This window comes from Lissotriton helveticus, chromosome 6 (assembly GCF_964261635.1).
Source record: "Lissotriton helveticus chromosome 6, aLisHel1.1, whole genome shotgun sequence".
Classification (NCBI taxonomy): domain Eukaryota; kingdom Metazoa; phylum Chordata; class Amphibia; order Caudata; family Salamandridae; genus Lissotriton; species Lissotriton helveticus.
In genome coordinates this window covers 2,048,712,992-2,048,735,237 of record NC_136067.1, presented here as the reverse complement: position 1 = coordinate 2,048,735,237, position 22,246 = coordinate 2,048,712,992, and the positions used below count along the sequence as shown (strand labels likewise).

The following is a 22,246-nucleotide window of genomic DNA, read 5'->3' as shown; positions in this document are numbered from 1 at the left end:
CGGACACCTCCGCGGAGCCGCCATTACTAAAATCGAAACCGAAACTGAAACCCTCGGTATCGATGAAAACAAAGATGGCCGACACGCCATCGAAACCGAAGACGTCTGCTCCGGTGCCGACGCCGTCGTCTTCGGGGGCCTCCAAACCGATACAAGCTGGCGACCAGGCAAAGGTGCCGAAGGTGGTTAAGGAGCCAAGCTCGAAGAAGCCCGTCGAGCCGGTGTCGACCAAGGTAGACAAGCCGGCGTCAAAGAAGGCTGTCGGACCTACATCGGGACAATCTGTCGCGCCGAAGACCAAGGGGCCCGTTGACGCGAAGTCGGTGAAGGGCGCCGAGCCAAAGTCTGGGGTCGTTACTCCTAAAGGGAAACCCGTCGATCCGAAGCCGTCGGCATCGACGTCTGCAGCTGTGGACGGTGATCGTGGCGCACCAGTCAAGGGTGCTCCTGCGCCTCGAACGGACAAGCACAAGTCATCCACGCTCGGGTCTTCCCCTTGGGGCGGACCAAGGACATCGGTCGGATCGACGAAGCCGTCCGCTTCCTTTACGAAGCAGGTCTCGGACTCCCTCAAGCGCCTTAAAGACAAGGCTTTGGCATCGGAACCGAAGACTCCTTCCGCACCGAAGCCGGCAGACACACCGAAGACCACATCGGCACCGCTCCTCTACACGTTGCCGCCTAAGGTGGCGCCGAAGGCCTTTGCACCGCGGTCGGTGCCCAAGGACACTGTGTCGACGTCCACTCACCCGGCTGGGACTGTGGGTCTTCGACACCCTTTGGTTGAACGGTCGGAGCATTTCATCGATGCCGACACCGGGAAACTCACGCTATACAAGAGGAAGATTACTTCACAACCTTTGCAGTCGTTTACCATTCCTCAGAAACGTAAGAAGCCTGCAGCAGAAACACCGGTTCTGGTGGAGCAGATTCTTCCTCAGCATAGGAGGAGTGCAACACCTTCACCCACATACTCTGATGGGGATGGAGGGGAGCAAGATGAGGAGTACAATTTTCCTGCTCATACAGAGCCTAATGAGCAACAGGACTCATGGATGGACTCTGGTGATCAAGGGGACCAGCAAACGGTCCAGGATCCTCAAGTTTATAACGTGAAGCAGTCTCCCACTGAGGACTCTGTGGCATTTAATGCCTTAATCGAAAGGACAGCTACAAACCATAAGGTGGAGCTGCATGCTGACCCCGTAGAGGTGGACTTCCTTTTTGACACTTTCTCTACTGCTGAAAAAACTGTCAAGACTCTCCCAATGTTGAAAGGGGTCCTTAAGCATGCGGCAGACATTTTCAAAGAACCCACAAGATCTCGGGTTGTAAACCCACGCATTGAGAAGAAATACAGACCGGCACCTGGCGACCCCACTTACATAAGGGGCCAGTTGCCTTTGGACTCTTTGGTGGTCTCTAATGCCCGCAAGAGGGCAAACTCCCAAACAACGGGCGAAGCTCCTCCCCCAGACAAAGAGTCAAAAGTGCTGGAGGCATCTGGGAAGCGGGTGGCAGCTCAGGCGGCCAACATATGGCGCATCTCAAACACGCAAGCTCTGTTGGCCAGATACGATAGGGCACACTACGACACCCTAGAGCAGCTGTTACAACACCTCCCAGACCAGTTTAAAGAGGGAGCTGAAATGCTTATCCAGGAGGGGAAGCTCCTCTCCAACGCTGCTATAAAGTGTGCGCTAGATGTTGCGGACACAGCAGCGAGAGCGATCAACACTAGTGTGATGCTGAGACATCAAGCATGGCTCCGCATCTCGGGATTCAAGCCAGAGATACAAACTACTATCCTCAACCAACCCGTTAATCCAGACAGGTTGTTTGGCCCCGAGGTTGACACCACCCTGGAGAAGATCAAAAAAGATACCGAGACTGCCAAGTCCATGGGAGCTCTCCAGTCACAACAATTTAGAGGGAACACTTTTCGTCGCTCAGGCAATAGAGGTGTTAACAGAGGGCACATGTCGCAGCAGACGCCATTCAATAAAAGTGGTGCGCAATCCTCCTACAGCAAGCGGGGCAGAGGTGGATACAGAGGAAACAGTGCCAAGGGTAGAGGCAGAGGCAACAACAGTTCCCGTTCTTCTGCCGCCAACAAACATTGACTCCCTGTCACTGCCCCCCGACCATCCAACACCTGTCGGGGGGAGACTCCAACAGTTCCTGCCCGTCTGGAAGTCCATCACCACAGACAGGTGGGTCAGGAAACTTATCCAGTTCGGCTATTGTTTAGAACTGACATCCACCCCACCACCCATGCCTCCAAAACACCGTCCTATGTCAGCAGAGCACTTGCACTTATTGCAGCAGGAGGTTCTGGTGATGCTGCAAAAAGGCGCAATAGAGCTCGTGCCAGTGGAGGAAGAAGGCACAGGGGTTTATTCCCTGTACTTCTTAATCCCAAAAAAGGACGGCTCACTCAGACCGATTCTGGACCTACGCCCCTTGAACCAGTACATTCTTTCAGAACACTTCCACATGTTGACACTGCAGCAGGTTCTTCCCTTGTTACAACAGGGAGACTTCCTCGCAATCTTGGACCTCAAGGATGCTTACTTTCACATACCACTCCACCCATCCCACAGAAAGTACCTCAGGTTCACCATCCAAAACAGGCATTACCAGTTCAAGGTACTCCCCTTCGGAGTGACCACTGCTCCCAGAGTGTTCACAAAATGTCTGGCGACAGTGGCGGCACACCTCCGGAGACAGGGTATACATGTCTACCCTTATCTAGACGACTGGCTCGTGCAGGCAAAGTCAGCCCAGCAGTGCGCCGCAGACATGTCCCACACCATTCACCTCCTTCACAGTCTAGGATTTACACTGAACTACCCGAAGTCACACCTTCAGCCAAGCCCATGTGCGGCAGTATTTAGGCGCGACGATCAATACTCTGGCTGCCACAGCTCAGCCAAACCCAGCGAGGATCGACAACATCCAGGCGCTGATCAAAAAGTTCAGACCGCAACACTCACTCCCAGCGAGAGTGTTCATGCAGTTGATAGGCATGATGGCTTCCTGCATCTTCATAGTCCCGCACGCGAGACTCCATATGCGTCCGCTCCAAGAATGCTTAGCGCATCAGTGGACTCCGGCTCAAGGACAGCTAAACGACCTAGTGTTGGTGACGGGTCGGGCATTCAGCTCTCTGCATTGGTGGAATCCACACAACCTTTGCAAGGGCCGACCGTTCCAGGAGCCTGTGCCACAGATACACTAACAACGGACGCATCTCTCCAGGGATGGGGGGCTCATGTGCTCCACTATACGGTGCAGAGACTATAAAGTCCACATTTGTAAAGCGCACAATCACCCGTAAGGGTCTCTAGGCGCTGGGGGCCGTCGGGAAGATTAAGCGAGCTATTGCCCAGAGTCACATGGTGCTGGGCTAACCTGCCGCCGGAGCCGGGGATCGAACCGTGGTCCCCAGATTCCAGCGTCAGTCGCCCTGGCCGCGGCGCCACACTATGGATAACGCAACAAAGGAAGATGCACATCAACTACTTGGAGCTGATGGCAATCTTCATGGCACTTAAGTCCTTCAAAGTACATCTGTGCAACAAAGTAGTGTTGTTCCGGACGGACAACATGACAGCCATGTACTACATTCAAAAGCAGGGAGGTACGCACTCTCCACAGTTGTCTCATCTGGCTCAGAGCATGTGGAAGTGGGCCATTCAGAGGAACATCTTCCTCATGGCGGAACACCTCCCGGGCACGGACAATCAGATGGTGGATCTGCTCAGCAGGTACAGCCACCAGATGCACGAGTGGGAGTTACATCCATCAGTACTCAGCCCGTACTTCCAGCAGTGGGGTCATCCAGAGATAGACCTGTTTGCCACGGAGGAAAACGCAAAATGCCAAAGCTTTGCCGCCAGGTTCCCTCACCCACTATCGCAGGGCAATGCGATATGGATTAACTGGTCAGGCAGATTTGCGTACGCTTTTCCCCCAGCGCCTCTCATTCCGCTGGTGGCAAGAAAGCTAAAGCAACACTCGCTGACGCTCATCCTAGTTGCTCCAACATGGGCGCAACAACCGTGGTACACCACGTTCCTCCACCTCTCCGTGGTACCGCATCAAAGGCTGCACCTCACACCCCGGCTCTTAACGCAGAACCGTGGCGACATTCAGCACCCGGATCCGCAGCAGCTCAATCTGGCGATCTGGCTCCTGAGGTCTTAGAGTTTGGCTACCTTGATTTGCCCCCTGAATGCATGGACATCATCCGGGAGGCAAGGAAGCCCACTACCAGAGCTTGCTATGCAGCAAAATGGAAGCGGTTTGTCATCTACTGTACCGAGCACGCTATCAACCCGCTCGATGCATCCATTCCTAATATCATCTGCTATCTGTTGCATCTTTACAAATGCAATCTAGCATACGCTTCCATTCGGATACACTTATCCGCCATAGCGGCTTATCTCCAAAACAGGCAGCATCTCTCTGTCTTCAGGGTGCCTGCCATTAAAGCATTCCTGGAAGGGCTGAAGCGGGTCATCCCTCCCAGGACCCCGCCAGCTCCTGTGTGGAACCTCAATGTGGTGCTCACCAGATTGATGGGTCCCCCATTTGAACCTCTGCATTCATGTGAGCTTCAGTTCTTCACATGGAAAGTGGCTTTTCTCATTGCCATAACGTCTCTAAGACGTGTTAGTGAGCTACAGGCGCTCACCATTCAAGAGCCATTTATACAAATTCATTCAAACAGGGTGGTGCTGCGCACTAACCCCAAATTTCTCCCTAAGGTGGTGTCGCAGTTTCATGTCAATCAGACAATCGAACTGCCCGCATTCTTTCCCAACCCAGAAACGGTAGCAGAAAGGATGCTCCATACGCTTGATGTCAAAAGAGCGCTTATGTACTACATTGACAGAGCACAACCTTTTAGAAAGACACAGCAACTCTTTGTTGCCTTCGCAGCCCAGCATAAAGGCAACCCCATTTCCAAAGCAGGAATAGCCAGGTGGATCGTTAAGTGTATTCAGATTTGCTATCAGAAGGCTAAGCGCACCTTAACAGTCCCCCCCAGAGCACACTCCACACGCAAGTTGGGGGCCTCCATGGCATTCCTGGGTAACATTCCTTTGGAAGACATTTGTAGGGCAGCCACATGGTCTACACCACATACGTTTACCAAACATTACTGTGTAGATGTGCATTCCAAACAGCAGGCAGCTGTAGGACAGGCTGTTCTTAAAACACTTTTTCAGACTTTTGCAGCTGGCACGGGCGGCCGCCGTTAATGGAGGGACTGCTATGTATTCTATGCTACAGATATGAATTTAGCAGCCCACATGCCTCGAACTGAATATGCTACTTACCAGTATGCATCTGTTCTTGGCATGTAGGGCTGCTAACATTCATATCGCCCGCCCTCCTCCCCGGCGCCCGTAGCGGCTGCAGATTTTTCTTGCATTTAATGTCTAGCATGGCCATCACTTTCACTGTTCAACTCCATCTTTGCCACAATGGCTAAAAACAATCTGGGGATGGAGTCGATGCCCATGCGCACTGTAGTCCAGGGGAGGAGCCACCTATCTCGTGATACTTCGAAGACTCTTCCAGGACAACAATGTGCAATCATCCGGACCCAACACTAGGCGGCGATCTATGCTACAGATATGAATGTTAGCAGCCCTACATGCCAAGAACAGATGCATACTGGTAAGTAGCATATTCATTTTTGCCCTTTTTGTGGCTTCGGAAGGGGACTTCAGCAGAGGCAGTGTCACACATTGCTGCAGTAGCAACAGGCCTCCCAAGCCGTTTGAGGCAGAAGCCATAATTCAGGTCCCTAAGGGACAACAAACTATTCAAACCCCAGGCCTCCGGTCCGTGGCCGCTGCAAGACTGTTTTAATTTGCCCCCTGTGGTGCACGATAGCCAGGTTGAAGGTCTGGTCACCTTTGATCTCCACTGTTGGTAGCGCATCACCTCAGAATAGTCGTTGCTCCAAATTGTCCAGAATGGCTACAACCTCCCCTTGCTTTCCACTCCTTCAACATGCATCCAACACCACAACACATATTGGAGGACTACTTGTCCATTCTGGGAAGGGAAGTTCAGGCTCTCGTGAACAAGGTAGCCATAGAGTGGGTGCTGGTATCCGAATTCGGGACTGTTCATAAAGCACCAGCTAAGATCTTGAAACACTAGGGTGGACAAAGTTGCTGACGTTGCCTAGGGAATTACGAATGGCAGTTGCACTTAGAGGAGACTGAGCAGCGGCAGGTGACTGCTTTCGAACGCCCACCCAAAGTAGTGTCATTTTGACAGCCAGGTGTCCCTCCACCAAACAAATCTACCCAAAGCACTAGTAGAAGCTTATTCTAATAAGTGTGCCAGTAAAGGCTGCATAGTTTAGAAGGATTGCCTGAAATATCCAGCCTTTCCAGGCACAGTTGTCGGACTACCTTCTATTTTTATATTTAGCCCATCAATGCCTTGCTGTGGCAGCGGTTAAGCGTTAATTGTTGACTCTTTCAGCCTCCTTATGTTTACCTGATCAGCCACCTTTGTTTAAATTACCTGTTGGGATGTGTTTTCTCAAAAAAGCATTGATATGTTCCTGCTAACCCCATTTGGGATGTCTCAGTTGGACCTCAATCTGGTTCTCACTTTCCTCGTGTGCACGCCGTTTGAGCCAGTGCACAGCTGCTCTCTCTGAAAAGTCTCCCTGGAAACTTCATTCCTCAGAACAATGACTTTGGTTCGCCACTTGAGTGAATTGCAAGAAATATCCATGCTGCAACCATACACCAGTTTTTTTACGGACCAGCTGCAGCTTAGGATGAAAGCAGCATCCCTCTGAAAGGTGGTCACGCCTTTCCACATAGGGCCGTATCACCCGCCCAGCTTTCTTCACTCCACCTCATCCATCCAAACAGGGAGAAAGACTCTATTGTTGAGATCCTAAGAGTGCAGAGTTTTTACATTGATCACACCAAGGAACATTGTGGGGATGATCAGCTCTTTGTAGGGTTCTCTGGGAGCGAAGAAGGGAAAAAGCTGTGCAGAAACTGATACTCTCTAAATGAATAGTTCTATGCATCAAAATCTGCTGAGGATTGGACAAGAAACAGCCGCCAGAAGCCCTACAGCGCTTAATCCATTGATGGAAAGGCTGCCACTACTGAACTGGCTCGTGGTGTGCCAGTGTTGGACATCTGAAGGCTGCTACGTGGGCCTTAACATGTTCACGAAGCATTACTACTTTGACCGCCAGGTGCGACAGGAAGGGCACTTTGCCCATTCTGTCCTGTGGTATTGCCTGGTCCGTTATTCCACAGACGCACCACCTGGGGAGGTACTGCGTTGATATCTATTCAGAAGGCGAGGAATCCGTGGCTAGAAGTATCCATCAGAGCAACAAGTTACTTACTTTTAGTAATGCTCTTTTTGGTGGATATTCTGTCCAACTGCAGATTCCTCACCAGCCCTCCTGCTCATTCTATGGAACGGACTTGTGTAGTCCATACTAATAATAAGATTCCAATTTAGAGGTCTGCAGTCCGGCACAATCTGATTACCCAGGCTTCACATGCAGAGAGGGTCTCGGAAAGAAGGCCACACGTGTAGGTGGCAGCTATGTAGGGGCCCAAATTCACAATCAGGGTGGGGCTGAATTGAGGTGGAGCTGCACAAAGCGGCCTACTGACATACGAGGGAACTGCTGAGAAAATTCTCTGGATCCAGTCTGGCGTCTACGGGTATTCACCAGGTGAATAATCTGCTGCTAGAGTAGGAATCCACCAGAAAGAGCGTTACGGAAGGTAAGTAGCTTGTTCTTTTGTGGCTTCTGGTTGACACCCATGTTCTATTCAGTATTGGGGTCTCCTTTCCCTGTTTTATTTTTTGTTTTAGATCAAAATGGCCATACTACCTATCATGATCTTCTTGTCTCATCACAACTTCTATGAGCAGACCAAGAGATTATCTCATGTGTGCTACTAACCCTCTCTTGCTTGATGGTATTGTCTCTAACTTTAGTGGATGGTTTTCTTTGTTCCCGTTAACATCTGAATTCTCTGGTCGCTTTGGTTTCTCTTGGAACTCCCCAGTGCAGCATGGTCGGGCACTGAAGGGATAGGGATGTACTTTCACAGCGGGTGTCTAAACCCTGGTCCTCGTCACTGTGGCTGTTGAACTGTAGAACCATTTAGCTTTTAACAAATCAGTGAAAGCCTGAATATTTTGCTACCAGGAGACTGGAAACTTCTGCAGCACTTGGCCAGAACTCAGCAGCTCACTTAACACCCTGGAGGCTTAAACAGTGTGTTACCTGCATTTATAATTGAGTGGAAATAGCTTGCAACAATTTACCGCTTTATGTTTACATTCATACGAATTGTACTCGTGCATTCTTTGGGTTCCTGCTGTTTGTGAAAGGTGTTGATAGTAGTTCAGACACACTGGTTTTGCTTTCCTTCTGGTTCCTCTTGCAGGGAGTTTCTGGGTTAGTGCAAAGCGGTATCTGTGTTTGGACTGCTTGGCACGCGATAAAAGCTGATTGTCCGTCCTGGAAAGCCCCAGTGTGTAAAATCTTATCAGCTATGTCAACTGTTCCTACAAGTGTCCTTGGAAGAAAGTACTCTTTCTCAGTAAATGTTCTTACTGTGATATTTGAAGTTCATTTTCCCCCCTGGAAAGCTGGATTCATGTGGCATGTACATAATCCTAGACCCCAACCATTACTCTACATTAGCTAAGATTAATACTGGAATTGAAAAACACAAAGAACTGTCCATCAGACAAAACCTTTGTTATTCAGTAGATTTACTTAAATAAGGGGTGTGTCTGAATATTGGGGCTTTGAAGACTTGGGTTTGGCCTGCATATTCCTGTTCTGATCTACAGACCTGTGGATGAGCCCAGTGCAGGGCTGCTTGAGTGACAGATGTGTGAAGGGCCAACAGGATCCGGTCACGCAAGCCCCAGCAACCTTCTTGGGAAAGATCTGGTGCCCCATAGTAACCCCACATGCCCCATAGTAACCCCACATGCCCCATAGTAACCCCACATGCCCCATAGTAACCCCACATGCCCCATAGTAACCCCACATGCCCCATAGTAACCCCACATGCCCCATAGTAACCCCACATGCCCATAGTAACCACACGTCTTAATCTGGTGATACGTTCATGCAGACTCCTTGAGTCTTTAAGTCTGCTACCTGGGGTGGCTCGGAGCTCCTCGATCTTTTAGATCTTTCCAATGCACAAAAAAATCATTATTGAAACCTTTTACAGACCCTTAGCAAAAGCCAAGTCATGCCTGAGATTCCTACTTCAATAGAAGTCTGATACTGAGTATATATGCTGCTGTCATTCGCTCATGAGGGATAATAAAGGCTAGACAAATTGCTCGTCTTTAAAATGAAAATTTCAAACGTGTCTTGACACTGTCCCAACTTTCAATGACTTGTGGTCCGCATTCCCTCTGGCTGTGTGACAGAAGCCGTGCTGCTATACTAACCAATTTGATTTACTGGGTGTAACTCTCATAATTCCTTGTAGCGTTATTACCGAGGAATTCTGCGAGATACGGAATTATGTGAAAAGAGTAATTCTGAGGTTAGCCCTATTTCTTAGCGCAAAAATGGCGGCTCGCATACAAAATGGGTGCGAGGATGCATTTTACGCTAAGAAATAGCCCTAAATGCAACAGAACACAAATAGCTAGCAGCCGTTCGTGCTTGATAAATGTGCTCCTGGAGTAGAATATTCCCCTAACTTTCGCCTGACATTTAGCACTATTTTCTTAGTGCCAAATGCACTTTTGCATCCAAAATTGATTGGAGGAAACACTTTGCACTATGAAACTGAGCTAAATGCCACAGAAGACAAATCTCGAGCATGAGCGGCTGCTTGCACTCACTAAAAGTGTTCTAACATTAGGATTTTTTTCCCTTCAAATTGCACGAGCAGTAATCACGTAATTATTGGTAATTCTTCAAAAAGTAACGCGGATTTACTGAAATTACTCTGATTACTCTGGCGTAATTTCTGCTCTGGCCTCATCCTGGACAAGCGTATGCACCAGGTAAATCTTTCCTTTGCACTTTTACGGGTTTGTCCATCAGGCCCAAGATTGTGGATCCTGGCGATCGGAACCTGACCATATGCATTTCGGGCCACTCCTGAAAAGAGCACTATTCATACCCTTTCTAAAGGGACGTGCCGGACTCTCGATGGGCGCGACTGTAGAACGTCAGCTGTTTGCACCACCCGGCCAGACTGAGCATTTCCCTCCTTATAGTTCTTTTGTGAAACTGGGCAGCTTCCTATCACATTCTAAGCTGCAAAGACTACACCTACTACATTATGAAACTCCTAAATAAATCTGACCGTTCTGTTTAACATCTATCCATTTCCTCTTACCCAAGTCCTGCAACATCGGATAGCACGTGTGTGGGACTCGAATACCCAGAGCAACCTAGGGCCATCAGGTGTATTTAGAAACCGACAAGATGCTGAGTTTGCTCCAAAATTGGCTTGGGACCAAGGCCGTGCCTTTGAGGGCTTGCAGAAGCATCAGCTTGTTTAGGCTCATCCACTCCCCAGTGCACAGAAGTACCGCTCTTTCCCCTCCTGGTTATTCGCGAGCAGTCGCCGGTCTACTCAGCCCGGGTACTTCTCGCAGCACCACCATTTCCAGTAGTGAGTTCTTACCTTAACCCCTTCGCCCCGGGGCTAATTCCCCCGCTGTGCTGGGGTGAGGGGGGCGCACACAGCACGGTGGCGCTGTGCTCATGACGAGCTGAGCTTGTCACGACCACGCACGTTTCAATAGAACACAGCAGAGCGGGGGAATTATCCTCGCGTGAGCGCCGCGCGGGTCATGATGAGCTCAGCTCGTCATGAGCACAGCGCAACAGTGCCTTATGACGAGCTGAGCTCCTCATGAGCACGGAAGAGGCTAAATCGTGGAACTGGTGCTTGGGGGGTGGCGGCATGTGACCTGCAGCTTCATGAGTAGTATTAATAGTGTAGTGGGCCTGGTCCTGCCGGGTCTCAGGCCTGGCAATTATTAAACACTGAAATGTAAACTGGCCCCTGTCCGGCTCTGTTTATGTTCTTAACTTAGCCTGTGGTGGTGCTGTGCATGGCTGCCAAACTTTCAGATTGCCTGTGTGTGAAATGTTCATAATTTCAGTGTAATTATGAGTGACATTCAATGACTGTGAGTGAAACTTTATTGCCAGCAAAATTAAGCAATTAAGACGAGGGAGGCCTGTGAATACCAGAAATTAGATCCATTTGAGCAGCGAGAAACTCCAAGAAGATCTTGAAGCTGCTGCCAAGCACCAGACATAGAATGGCACTAACCTAGTAAAAGCAGTAACTCGCAGCTAATCCTTATAAAATACAGCTTTGCGAAGATGCTTGCTTCATTGTTCTTTTGTGAAACTGTCACTGGAGTGAGCGTTGATCTTGCTGCAGCACTCGGTCCTGGGCGCTTTGCAGCGGCGATAGCAGCAGGCTGCGACCCCTGCGAGCCTGGGGGTCCCGTAGACCAGCACGAACAGACCCCATCGAGAGGCCTCAGGCCTTGCCCAGAGGTGCCACCTGCCTGCTCGGGCAATCCGTCTCATCTAGTTCTGCTTGGGAGTCTGTCTGGCCGATTTTTGGGATCCACTGGGGATCCCAAAAATCGACCAAGCAGCGTCCGTCTGCAGAGACCTGTCCATGCCTGTAAACCGGCTGCACTCCCCCCACCGCACCCCAAAGAGCAGGATCTCTAGCCAAGGCCTGGGGGCTGCCGGGGAGGCGCCCAGGAGCCTGGGCTCACGTCGGCCTCAATAATCCGCGCCTTTTAAAACGGCGACGGGTCTTTGGTAAACGACGGTTCCCGTTCCTGTCGCTAGGTGGCGGAGTAGGACCACAGCCTGTGCTTTGTTTGTTCCCGCTTTCTTTTCATGCACGGGTCTTTAAAGAGGCTGCTTCACTTTACCGGCCCTGAAGTCCAGCTTCTTGCGTTACTTTTAGGCCCGCCCCACTCCCTGTGCGTGTTACAAGTGACGCAGAGCCTGGAGCAGAAGATACTTTTCACCCCCCTTCGGGTTCCTCAGCAATTCTCTTTCCAAGTCTGGTCATTTATTACTTATTAACTTTCTCCTAAGACTGCGGTCCTGGTGCAGGAACTAGTCTAAAAATCACGTGGGGCACTTCACGCCCCCCCCCCACCCCCCCCCCCCGTGTCTCAAATTGTAAATCTTCTCAGTGTGGTGTCTTTGTTTGAATGTTGTTTATAGATCAGGTGTGCGGTGCGCGGTCTAGTGTCCCGGGTCCTTGTTTCCATCACATCCTCGCTTTGGACCCTGGTTTCTGCCGCTGGATCCCACTCACAGGGATCTTTTGGGTCACTCTCTCCCCGCCCCCCCCCCCCCCCCCCCCCCCCCACCCTTGTCGTGTTCTCCTGCTTGTAGTGTTCTCAGCAGTGCACCGGGCCGTTGCTCGGGCTCAGCTTCGCACTTGATCAGACATTGTATAAAATAACTAAAAACTGTACCCAGCAGTGGCAGCCACCAGGGGTCCTCGGTTGAAACGCAAACCAGGCCTCTGTTGCTCCTTTCCCTTTTGTGTCGAGATTGAGTATGTACCGGAATTTAGCAGAAACTCCAGCATTAAAGGCATCTTTGGTTCATGTAAATCCAGCTCATTCTGCTAGCCAGATGGCCCGCTGCTTGTGTGGCCACAGGCCCCTTAGCTTCTCAGGTGCCCAGTTCTGAGCCTGTTTTCAATGGTCATATCTTCGAAGGTGTATCCCACCTCTGCTTTGCTCCAGCTGCCTCTTTCCATGAAAGCCCCTCTGCAGGTGTCTCCTCCTGGTGCCCCGTGTGGAGTCTGCCAAGACAGTCTTTCGGGCTGCACACCTCATGGTTCACAATGTACTCCCATAGGTCCCTGGGGGGTATTCTTCACCCATCTGGAGGAGTTCAGATAACGTGTAGCATTGACTGACCCTTGCTTGGTTTTGTTTTTGTGCAGGAAGCTGGCGCTCAAGTACCACCCGGACAAAAACCCAGACAACCCCGAAGCAGCCGATATGTTCAAGGAAATCAACAATGCCAACTCCACCCTGAACGACGAGACCAAGAGGAAGATCTACGACGAGTACGGCTCCATGGGGCTCTACGTGTCCGAGCAGTTCGGCGAGGAGAGCGTCAAGTACTACTTCCTCATGTCCAAGTGCTGGTTCAAGGTGAGGCTCAGACGCGCTCAGGTCCAAGGCTGGGGCACCCCGGGCTCATGGAGCGGGGAAGGAAGGTCTCCATGTGGGTACTGATTGCAGAGGGATTCTTTTACTTTGGTACACCTGCTCAATAATCGTTTAATTTTGGTTTGGCTGCATCAAGAGTCTTTCACTAGTCCCCATGTGTCATGTCCACTCATGCTCTAGGTCACTGATACTCGTTGTACGGCCCAGGGGCCACATCCGGCCCACTACGCCCTCTCCTGACGCCCTCCTTGTGAGCGTTCCTTTGCTATCTGAAGCCTGAGCCAGTGAAAGCAGCCACTTTCATGTCAGTGCTTCCCCGTTTTATTATCGAAATGTAAACATACAATTCAGTACATCATGGGTGCTGCAGAAACATACGGAAGAGGCCATTAACACATATCAGAGGCACTGTAACATAGAACATATTAGTGTTTTAAAATGTAAATCATTTACTGCTTTCAGGATTGCTTTTCTAGATGAACATTTCTCAACTTATTTTCTAAGGTTTCTAAAACACACAAAGAAGAAGAAATCACAAAATCTACAGAAATGTATGCTTTAAGTAGAATTCAGAAGAAAGCACACATTTGTTGTTTGTAATCTTACTTTGCATCTATGATTACCCCCCAACCCTCCTTCCCACATCAATGCGACCCTTGGTCAAACCCTAAAACTTTACCTGTGTCCTGTTAGTGAATATTTGTGAGTACCCCTGTTCTAGAACTGTCAGCGATACGGACAAAATAGCATTTTGCTTAATAATTCTGGTGCCACCCAATGGAGGTTTCCTCGTGCGCTACATTGTTTTACTGTACTGAATCAGGGGCTGTGTACTCTCTTGTTTGGTCGCGTTTGGTAAGATTCAGACCTTTGTGATATATTGTGCAACTTAAACCTCAATGTAAAACAGAACATCTGACGGATAAATTAAAAAGTAAACTAGAACTTCGACCGAATGGTGCAGGTGGGCAATCGGAATGCTTAGTTTAACACTACTAAGCATGCATGCGAGATGGAGTGACAGATCAAGGGAGGCAGCTGAGCGACTGTACTCAAAAGTATCGATCGATCAAATGTAATCAAATAATTGGAGGTATATAACCTTTTATGGCCTTTTTCACTTGGAGATAGGCTGTGCATTAGTCTTGGCGACCGAGTTAGGCCTGCTTTGTGTCCAGGTGCCAAAGGAGTTCTCCGAGCTTTGGGTTTCTTAAGTTAACCTTTTGGTTACCTCTTGCAGCTTGCGTTTCTTCGTTTTTAGTTTTAAAACTGGTCTTTCAACTTGAACCACTTGTCGTACATGGATAGTCAATAGTGCTGTTACTTTACCACAGGTCATAGCCCCACCTACTTGGAAATCTCAAAATGCAAACTCCCTACTTGTATATAAACGTTTCCCAGCAAGTCCATTACTCGGTGCAGTACTCACTTTGGCCCTCGTACCCTAATGGAGCGAAGGAAGAAGCAGAGGGAGAATAGAATAAAGCACAGTGTCAATCATTTAATAATTCCACCAGTGATAACATTCCCTTATACTGGAAGGGAATTCCCTGAAACAGTCAGTCACTGGCTCCTTACCCCTTGCTGAGCACACCCCAAACCTCGCCTCAAATACTGCAACATCAGCAAATTCCCTTGTAGAATCCACCTGCCTGAAAACCTACAGTCAGCCCACATGCTCCACTCTTGAGTTTCACCGGAAGCTCACAAATGCAGATGGGCCTCTCATTATCAGGTCCCTGTTAACTGTCAGCAATTTACGCTTCCTGCAAAGTGTCTGGATGCGGATCTGGGAAGTACCGGAATGTAGGGCTGCACAGTGCAGGTCTTTATAAATATTGCAGTACGCAGCACGCTCTCCCTTCCAAACAGCGGAGAACTACTATCCTTGCCACACATGTTGGGTTCTTTGCTGCATTCACATCACCTCGGTTTCCTGATGGAAGGCAATATGCATGTTTGATTAGTTGCTTTGGTGGCTTTTCCAAAAGATTTTGCAATGTCTTCAAGATTATCCACCAAGGATTCTGCAGACCTCAACTGAGGGTTTCGAGAACATGAAGGTCACGCCTTCCTTCGGCTGTTTATGAGGTCTAAGTGGGCATCACGCTTCAAGATACTGTCTACTGCACATGGCTTAAAGGAAGACTACTCATCCACCCATTAGCCAACCTCCCACATAAGTCTCTTCTGCAGTCACACTGTATGTTGTCATTTACAAGTCCAGTTCAACGTTCTTTATTCTACCATAGAGATCCTTTGTTGTGCATCGGTTCTCCTCCATTGTAGACTCAAGGTTCGTATTCTCTAGAGCTGTGCAGCGCACATCAGCAACAATGCTTTCACCGGCCCTATCACTCCTCAGAAGGTTCCCCCTCTATAGGTTCGGTCTGTCCCTGCCTGCAGCACGTCTGGAGTTAAAGTCCTCAATGTGCCTCTTTTTGTCCACCATTGTGGAAGACTGTGCTGTAAACACCTTCATGCCTCACTTTACTGCTGTCTTTTGGTTGGTGGCTTTCTCAACCTTACCCGCTGGCCTCCCACTTTTGAGGATGTAATGTAATGTAAGTGTGCACTTTTATAGCGCGACTGTCACTCCAAGGAGCATCCTGGCGCTTATAGCCCGTAGCCAGATGGAAGGCCGGAAAATCAGCTCACACATCTATCTCATTTGAACAGGGCACTGTGTCTACACCAGGGTCATACAGACCGAGTCTGGAAGGTTGAAAATCCAGGTTTTCAGAGCCTTACGGAAAATCTTCTCCTCGGAAATTAGGCGCAGGTTGGAAGGGAGTTTATTCCAAGCTCTTGCGCCCAGCGTTGCGAGAGATTTCCCTCCTCTAGTTGAAAGTCTGAATTTAGGGGTCTGTAATAGGTTCTTGTTGGCTGATCTTAAGGAGCGTGTTGGAGCATAATGTTTGAACCAAGGAAGGAAGTATTTAGGTCCTTTGTGGTGATATGCCCTAAAGGTAATCACTAGGATTTTGAAAAGTATGCGTTTATGAATAGGTAGCCAGTGTAGGGCCTTGAGGGCGGCAGAGGCAGAAGACCTCCTCGGCCATTTTAGGACCAGACGGGCAGCAGCATTTTGGACAACTTGCAACCTATGCAGGACAGATCGATTTAATCCTGCATATAAGCTGTTGCAGTAGTCCAAGCGGGATGTTACAAGTGCTACTGTCACCGTCTTCCTAGCTGTCAGAGGAAGAAAGTCAAAAAAACTTTCTAAGCCCTCTGATGATGTTAAAACAAGACCCTGCCACTGCCCCTGCTTGCTGTTTGAAAGATAGGGCACTGTCGAATCTGATCCCTAAGTTCCGGGCCGCAGTGATGGTATCCGGAGGGGACTCCACCCCTAAAGGCCACCATAGGCTGGGGGAGAAGGGATTTTGGGGGCCGAAAGGTATAATTTCGGTCTTCCCAGCATTACATTTTAGGTGGTTGTCACGCATCCAAATGAAGGTTGCTGTGAGGCAGGCTTTTAGATTTTCCTCTGCCTTTCCATTTTCCCTGTCTAGCACTAGGATGAGCTGAGTATCGTCAGCGTATGATATAGTGCTGATGTTAAAAGACGAAATCAGCTCAATCAAAGGGATCATGTATATGTTAAACAGTACCGGGCTTAGGCTAGAGCCCTGCGGTACCCCTGTTTGTAAGATTTTTTCCTCAGAGCGGTGTTCTCCTAACACTGTGACCTGCCTACGGTGGTCGAGGAAATTCCTCAGCCAGTCCAACACGGTGCCCCCAATCCTTGCTGCCCTCAGTCGCCTGATTAGTATTGAGTGGGACACCGTATCGAAGGCCGCCGATAGGTCAAGTAGGATAAGGACGGCCTTCTTCCCCTGATCCATGGCGGTCTTCAGTGTCTCCACGGTGTACAGAAGGGCGGATTCCGTAGAGTGTGAGGCCCGAAATCCAGATTGATTAGGGTGCAGGATATCCTCGTCCTCTAGGAATTTGGTGAGCTGTTTATTCGCCACCCTTTCGGTCATTTTAAAAAGCATCGGGAGCAGGGAAATTGGACGGAGGATGCTACTTTGGGCGCTCTGTATCTTCATCAAGCCAACTTGTACCTTCCTCTAGGTGATAGTAGGGCAGAGGCCTTTGAACTTTTTGATACTGAGCCCCCACCTAAAATGTTTTGAAGTTCCAAAATTTTGTGGCGGACTGGGGAAGTTGACCAAAAACACTACTCTTTATAATTAGGCAGCTGTGTGCCCCTTACACTCCGGGGCACCAATGCAGCTGCAGTTGCTGCACTAATGATAGCCGCGGCCCTGAGATGCAGGCTGCTTCCTCTTCTTTCACCACTGCCACACCATGGACTATCACTTCTGTCTTGAAACAGGCTGTCTGTCCCTTTCCGAAACAAAATGAGCTCCCGCATTTTGCCCCGCCCCCTTTGGGCAACAGTGCCCTCCTCCATACTGCTAGGAAGGACAATGATCAGCCATGCCCCCCTTTTAAAGTGATACAAAAGGGGGGGAGGAGGGGGTGATGGACGGAGCATCTGAACCAATCAAACACTCACCCCCAGTCAACAGATCTGGGTTTAATCCATCACCGTTCTTTAGCCCACTCTGCCACCCCAGTTCAGACATGGCCATATGCAAATCAGTCTGACCCTGTGCCTCATGGGAACAGTCCAGCCCAAACTGCCCTTTTAAAGTGAGGCATTTATAGTTGTGATGCAGTCAGCCCCTCAGACCCCCAAGGCCCCAGTGCCACTGCAGCTGCTTCACTGATGATAGCTACTGCCTTCCAAAGCCGCCTGTCTCCACCATCCCTTTCACTCCCATCTCTCTGATGCCCAAACCGAGTGTCTCCTCTGCTTCAATTTTCCCTCCCATAGGTTATTGCTCTGAAGTCCATAACAACACTGGTACAGCAAGGGTGACTGGTCCCTTAATGCAAGAATTAAATAATAATAAAACAGACATAATTATGTAGCAGCGGCACCAATCATACCTACAGCTCTGCGACGCAGGTGAAGTACTCTGCTACCCGCTCACTAACCTGCTCCTTGCTCCTGGCTTGAGGAACTGATTCCCTGCTCACGAACTTCATTGCATTCCCTGTGGCTGAGGTCGGCTGGTGGGAGCGTTACTGCAATCGGCGGTATTCCACCTCGCTCCCAGCGCGTCCCGCCCAGGTTGAAGTGCATAGGCTCTGCCCTGGAAAAGCCGACCGGGGGACTGCGAGGGCCAGAAACCACCGCTCTCTGCAGCAGGCGCCTCTTCCCCCGGAGGCCACGCCCATTGATCTGACCGGCTCTCTTAAAACCTTTCGCGACACCCGCTGCGCGGGTGCCGCTCACTAACCTGCTCCTTGCTCCTGGCTTGAGGAACTGATTCCCTGCTCACGAACTTCATTGCATTCTGTGAGAAGTTGGCCTGATGTGCAGTGCTCACTATTCTAGTGATCACTATATATCAGCCCAAACAACCCTTATTGATGATTGGTTGTAAGTCAACCTTATAGACCAGCTATCCTAGTAGCATGGATACGAGCAGTCTAAGGCTAAGACTCTAGAGGGCGTGTTAAGCCAGCTGTTTTACCATCACATTACCCCTTGAACACCCAGTGAAAGGACACCACACAAGTTGTTATGAAAATAAACAGTGTATTTATTTATAACAAGACTACCCTGGCTCTTTATGAGACAGGGAGCTAAGCACACAACAAAACTCTTACGAAAATACTTTTAAGTTAGCACGTTACACAAATGCCCGAGGGGCACGAAAAACCATATACGCTAAAAGTGGAATGCGAATTACTAGCAGGTAAGTAACAGTTCTAATAGGCTTTGGAATCGCTAGGACTGGACTAGGGAATCGTTAGATTACTACTAGGAGGCCCAGGGGACTCGGGTGCAGAGTGTGCACTCTCACGCGGGATGCGGGACAAAGTCTATGGAAGCTAGAATTCACAAAGTTAGTGTTCACGGGCGAACCCGACCTGGTAGGGAGAAAACGACAGTGGATCCTGACCCTTGGATAGTGAGGCTATGCTGGGACACCGGAGTGCCGAAGTTACCTAGCCCAGGGGCTGCAGCTGCATAGGTCTGAAAAGACGTCGGGGATCTCGTTGCCGGACCAGGAGCCTGGAAGGAAGAAGTTGCTGGCAGGCGACCAGTGAAGAAAAGTTCGATGGATCCAAGCCTGGATCAAGGAAGAAGAAAACCTGAAAGCAGAGGGGACCAAGTTCTTGAATCACTAGCCAGTGATTAAGTGGGCACCAGGATGGCACCGGGCGAAGTCACCGCAGTCAGGTGAGTGGGCGCTGCTGGGCTCTGCAGTCTCTCGGACCAGGAGGCGTTGTCGGCGACCAGGATGGAGGTGCGAGCTGTCCCACGAAGGTTGAAGTCGTCGGCGTCGAAGTTACCCAGGAGTGGGCAACAAGCCTTGGCTAATTCAAGCCCACGCGGTGGACTCAAAATGGCGTCTTGAGTGGACCAGGAGGGTCCAGGGTGCTCCTCTTCGGGAAGGGAGCAAGGGCCAGTCTGGAGCAACCAGACCAGCAGCAGAAATGTCGTCGGGCGTCGTCAGGAAGGCCACAAGCCAACGGGCTAGTAGCCAAACAACGCGGTGAGCAGCGGAAAGCAGAAGGGCCCCACGCAGATCGTGGAGATGCTGGGGGGCTGCACTTCGGAGCTGGAGCTGCTCAGAGTCGGGGCTTCTCGGACCCCAAAGCACTCACCAGTAGATTACTCGGCGGGCTTGCTGGAAAGAAGTCGTGCAGTCTTGCAGATGGCCGGTCCCTTGAGGTCTCGTCGCACCCACGGTTCTCAGCTGGGCTGTAGAGGTGGGTAGAGGTCAGAGGTGCCAGGGAAGCCGGTTCTCGTCGAGCTGGGCAGTCTTGATCCGGAGGAGAGACTTGCAGCAGACCGCAGTGTTCTTGGATGGTGCCTGCGGATGCAGGGTGACTACTCCTTAGTCACAAGGGAGAAATCTTAGGAAGAAGTCTTGAGTTCCTTTCGCAGAAAGTAGTTTCAGGATTCAAAGATGATCTGATTTGGAAGGGGGCCAGTCTCTACCTTTATCCTGTAAAAGGGGCTGGCACGCGACTAAGTCCTGCCCTATGGGTGGGACTAGGAGGGGGGTGGTTACACCCACTTCCTTGGCGGGCTTTTCCCCAGCACAGGGTCTGGAGTGACCCTGGAACTGGTTCCAGCCAGCCTATGCACAGTGAGCACCGGGGTGCCACGTGCAGTCACCTTCCTCTAAAGCCCTGCCTACTTACAATACACAAAACCCTGTCTGGGACGGTGCTGGCACCGCCCCTGGCAGGAAACCCTTTGTCCTTATCTCCTGCTCTGGGAGGACTCCCAGCAGCAGGAGGGCAGACTTGTGTCTCGGTGGCAGCATCCATTTTGTGGATGCTAAGGCTCTGTCTGACTTTTAACCGGGTTATAGGTTACAGGCATGTCGTGTCCCTCTAGAAGGGTGGAATGCTAACCCCGTCGCCAGAATTGGCGAGGGGTTAGTATTCCAATTCGTATGACACCTTACTCGACATGTTTTGATAGAGCGATACCAGAGTTGGCACATAACCGCGAGGATTATAATGCACTTAAGAGTATATGGTATGCGATATCATGGAAACGGCTAAGGGATGGATCCCGAAAGCCGCAGACGGGCTCAGCTCATGCCAGAGCACCATCTCACACGATTCCAAGCACTCTGCCTTCAGGATTGTTAAGGCCTGCCATAGGAGTGACTGATAGGAGATCTGTGTGTCCATTTTAGGGTTAGATATAGGTATACTATATCTAAAGCAAAGGGTGAGTACACCACCTTGCCCCAGCTGTCGTGCAGCCAGTTGTGTCAGTTTTAGTTAGTCAATCCAGGGGTGGCACAATACATGCTTCAGCCCCTGGGAGACTTCTGGGTGCACCTCAGCCCTGGGTACAGGGACTTGGAGAGGGCCCAGTGCCAATTCAGTACCTGGGTACAATTTGGATAGAGAGAACAGCTAGGCTGTGGGTCTGATTAGCAGGCCCACAGCCAGGGAAAGTCGTAAACCAGTGCAGCAAAAAAGCAAAAATCTGGGTGATCATAGGATTGCAGACCCTACTCTCCTACATGACCCCCCCCCAAACTTTGGGACAATAAGCTAACCTTGACCAGGTGAGTCTTCTTGCTCTAAGTGGAAATACCTGGAGAGCCCATCAGCATTGCTGTGATCAGTCCCAGGTCTATGCTCCACTGTAAAATCCATCCCCTGTAGGGAAATGGACCACCTAAGCAGTTTGGGGTTTTCACCCTTCATCTGATTTAGCCACAAGAGGGGCTTATGGTCTGTCTGAATGGTGAAGTGAGTGCCAAACAAGTAGGCCCTCAGCTTCTTCAGGGCCCAGACCACAGCAAAGGCCTCCCTCTCAATAGCTGACCAATTTTTCTCTCTGGGTGTCAACCTCCTACTAATGAAAGCAATAGGCTGATCATTACCATCAAAATTCAGTTGAGACAGAACAGCTCCCACACCCAACTCAGAAGCATCTGTTTGGACAATGAATGGCTTGGAGTAATCTGGACTCTTGAGGATAGGTGCTGTGCACATGGCCTGCTTTAGGTCATTGAATGCTTTCTGACAGCTTGCTGTCCACTGAACTTTCTTTGGCATCTTTTTGCTTGTCAGGTCATTAAGGGGGGTCACTATGGACCCATAATTTCTGACAAACTTCCTATAGTACCCAGTCAGGCCCAAGAAAGCTCGAACCTGAGTCTGGGTGATTGGTGGAGTCCAGTCCTTGATGGCCTGTATCTTACTCTCCAGTGGCTGAACCTGGCCTCCACCTACAAGGTGGCCCAGGTATACAACCTGTGACTGCCCTATCTGGCACTTTGTGGCCTTGATAGTGAGGCCTGCCTTTTGCAGGGCCTCTAACACTTTCCTCAGGTGGACCAGGTGATCCTCCCAGGTGGAGCTAAAGACAGCAATATCGTCAAGATAAGCTGCACAGAAGTCATCCAGCCCAGTGAGGACTTGATTCACC

General features: G+C 50.2%; 1 protein-coding gene across 6 annotated transcripts in view; it reads left to right on the top strand.

Moving 5' to 3' along the window:
* The window catches only part of DNAJC5G (DnaJ heat shock protein family (Hsp40) member C5 gamma), a 219,731-nt gene that overhangs the window by 149,454 nt on the left and 48,031 nt on the right, over positions 1-22,246 (top strand). For all 6 annotated transcript variants that reach the window (XM_078650088.1, XM_078650086.1, XM_078650087.1 and 3 more), the window contains one exon: positions 13,017-13,230. In XM_078650088.1, the coding sequence (XP_078506214.1) occupies positions 13,017-13,230 (214 nt within the window). The remainder of the gene's footprint in view (positions 1-13,016; positions 13,231-22,246) is intronic.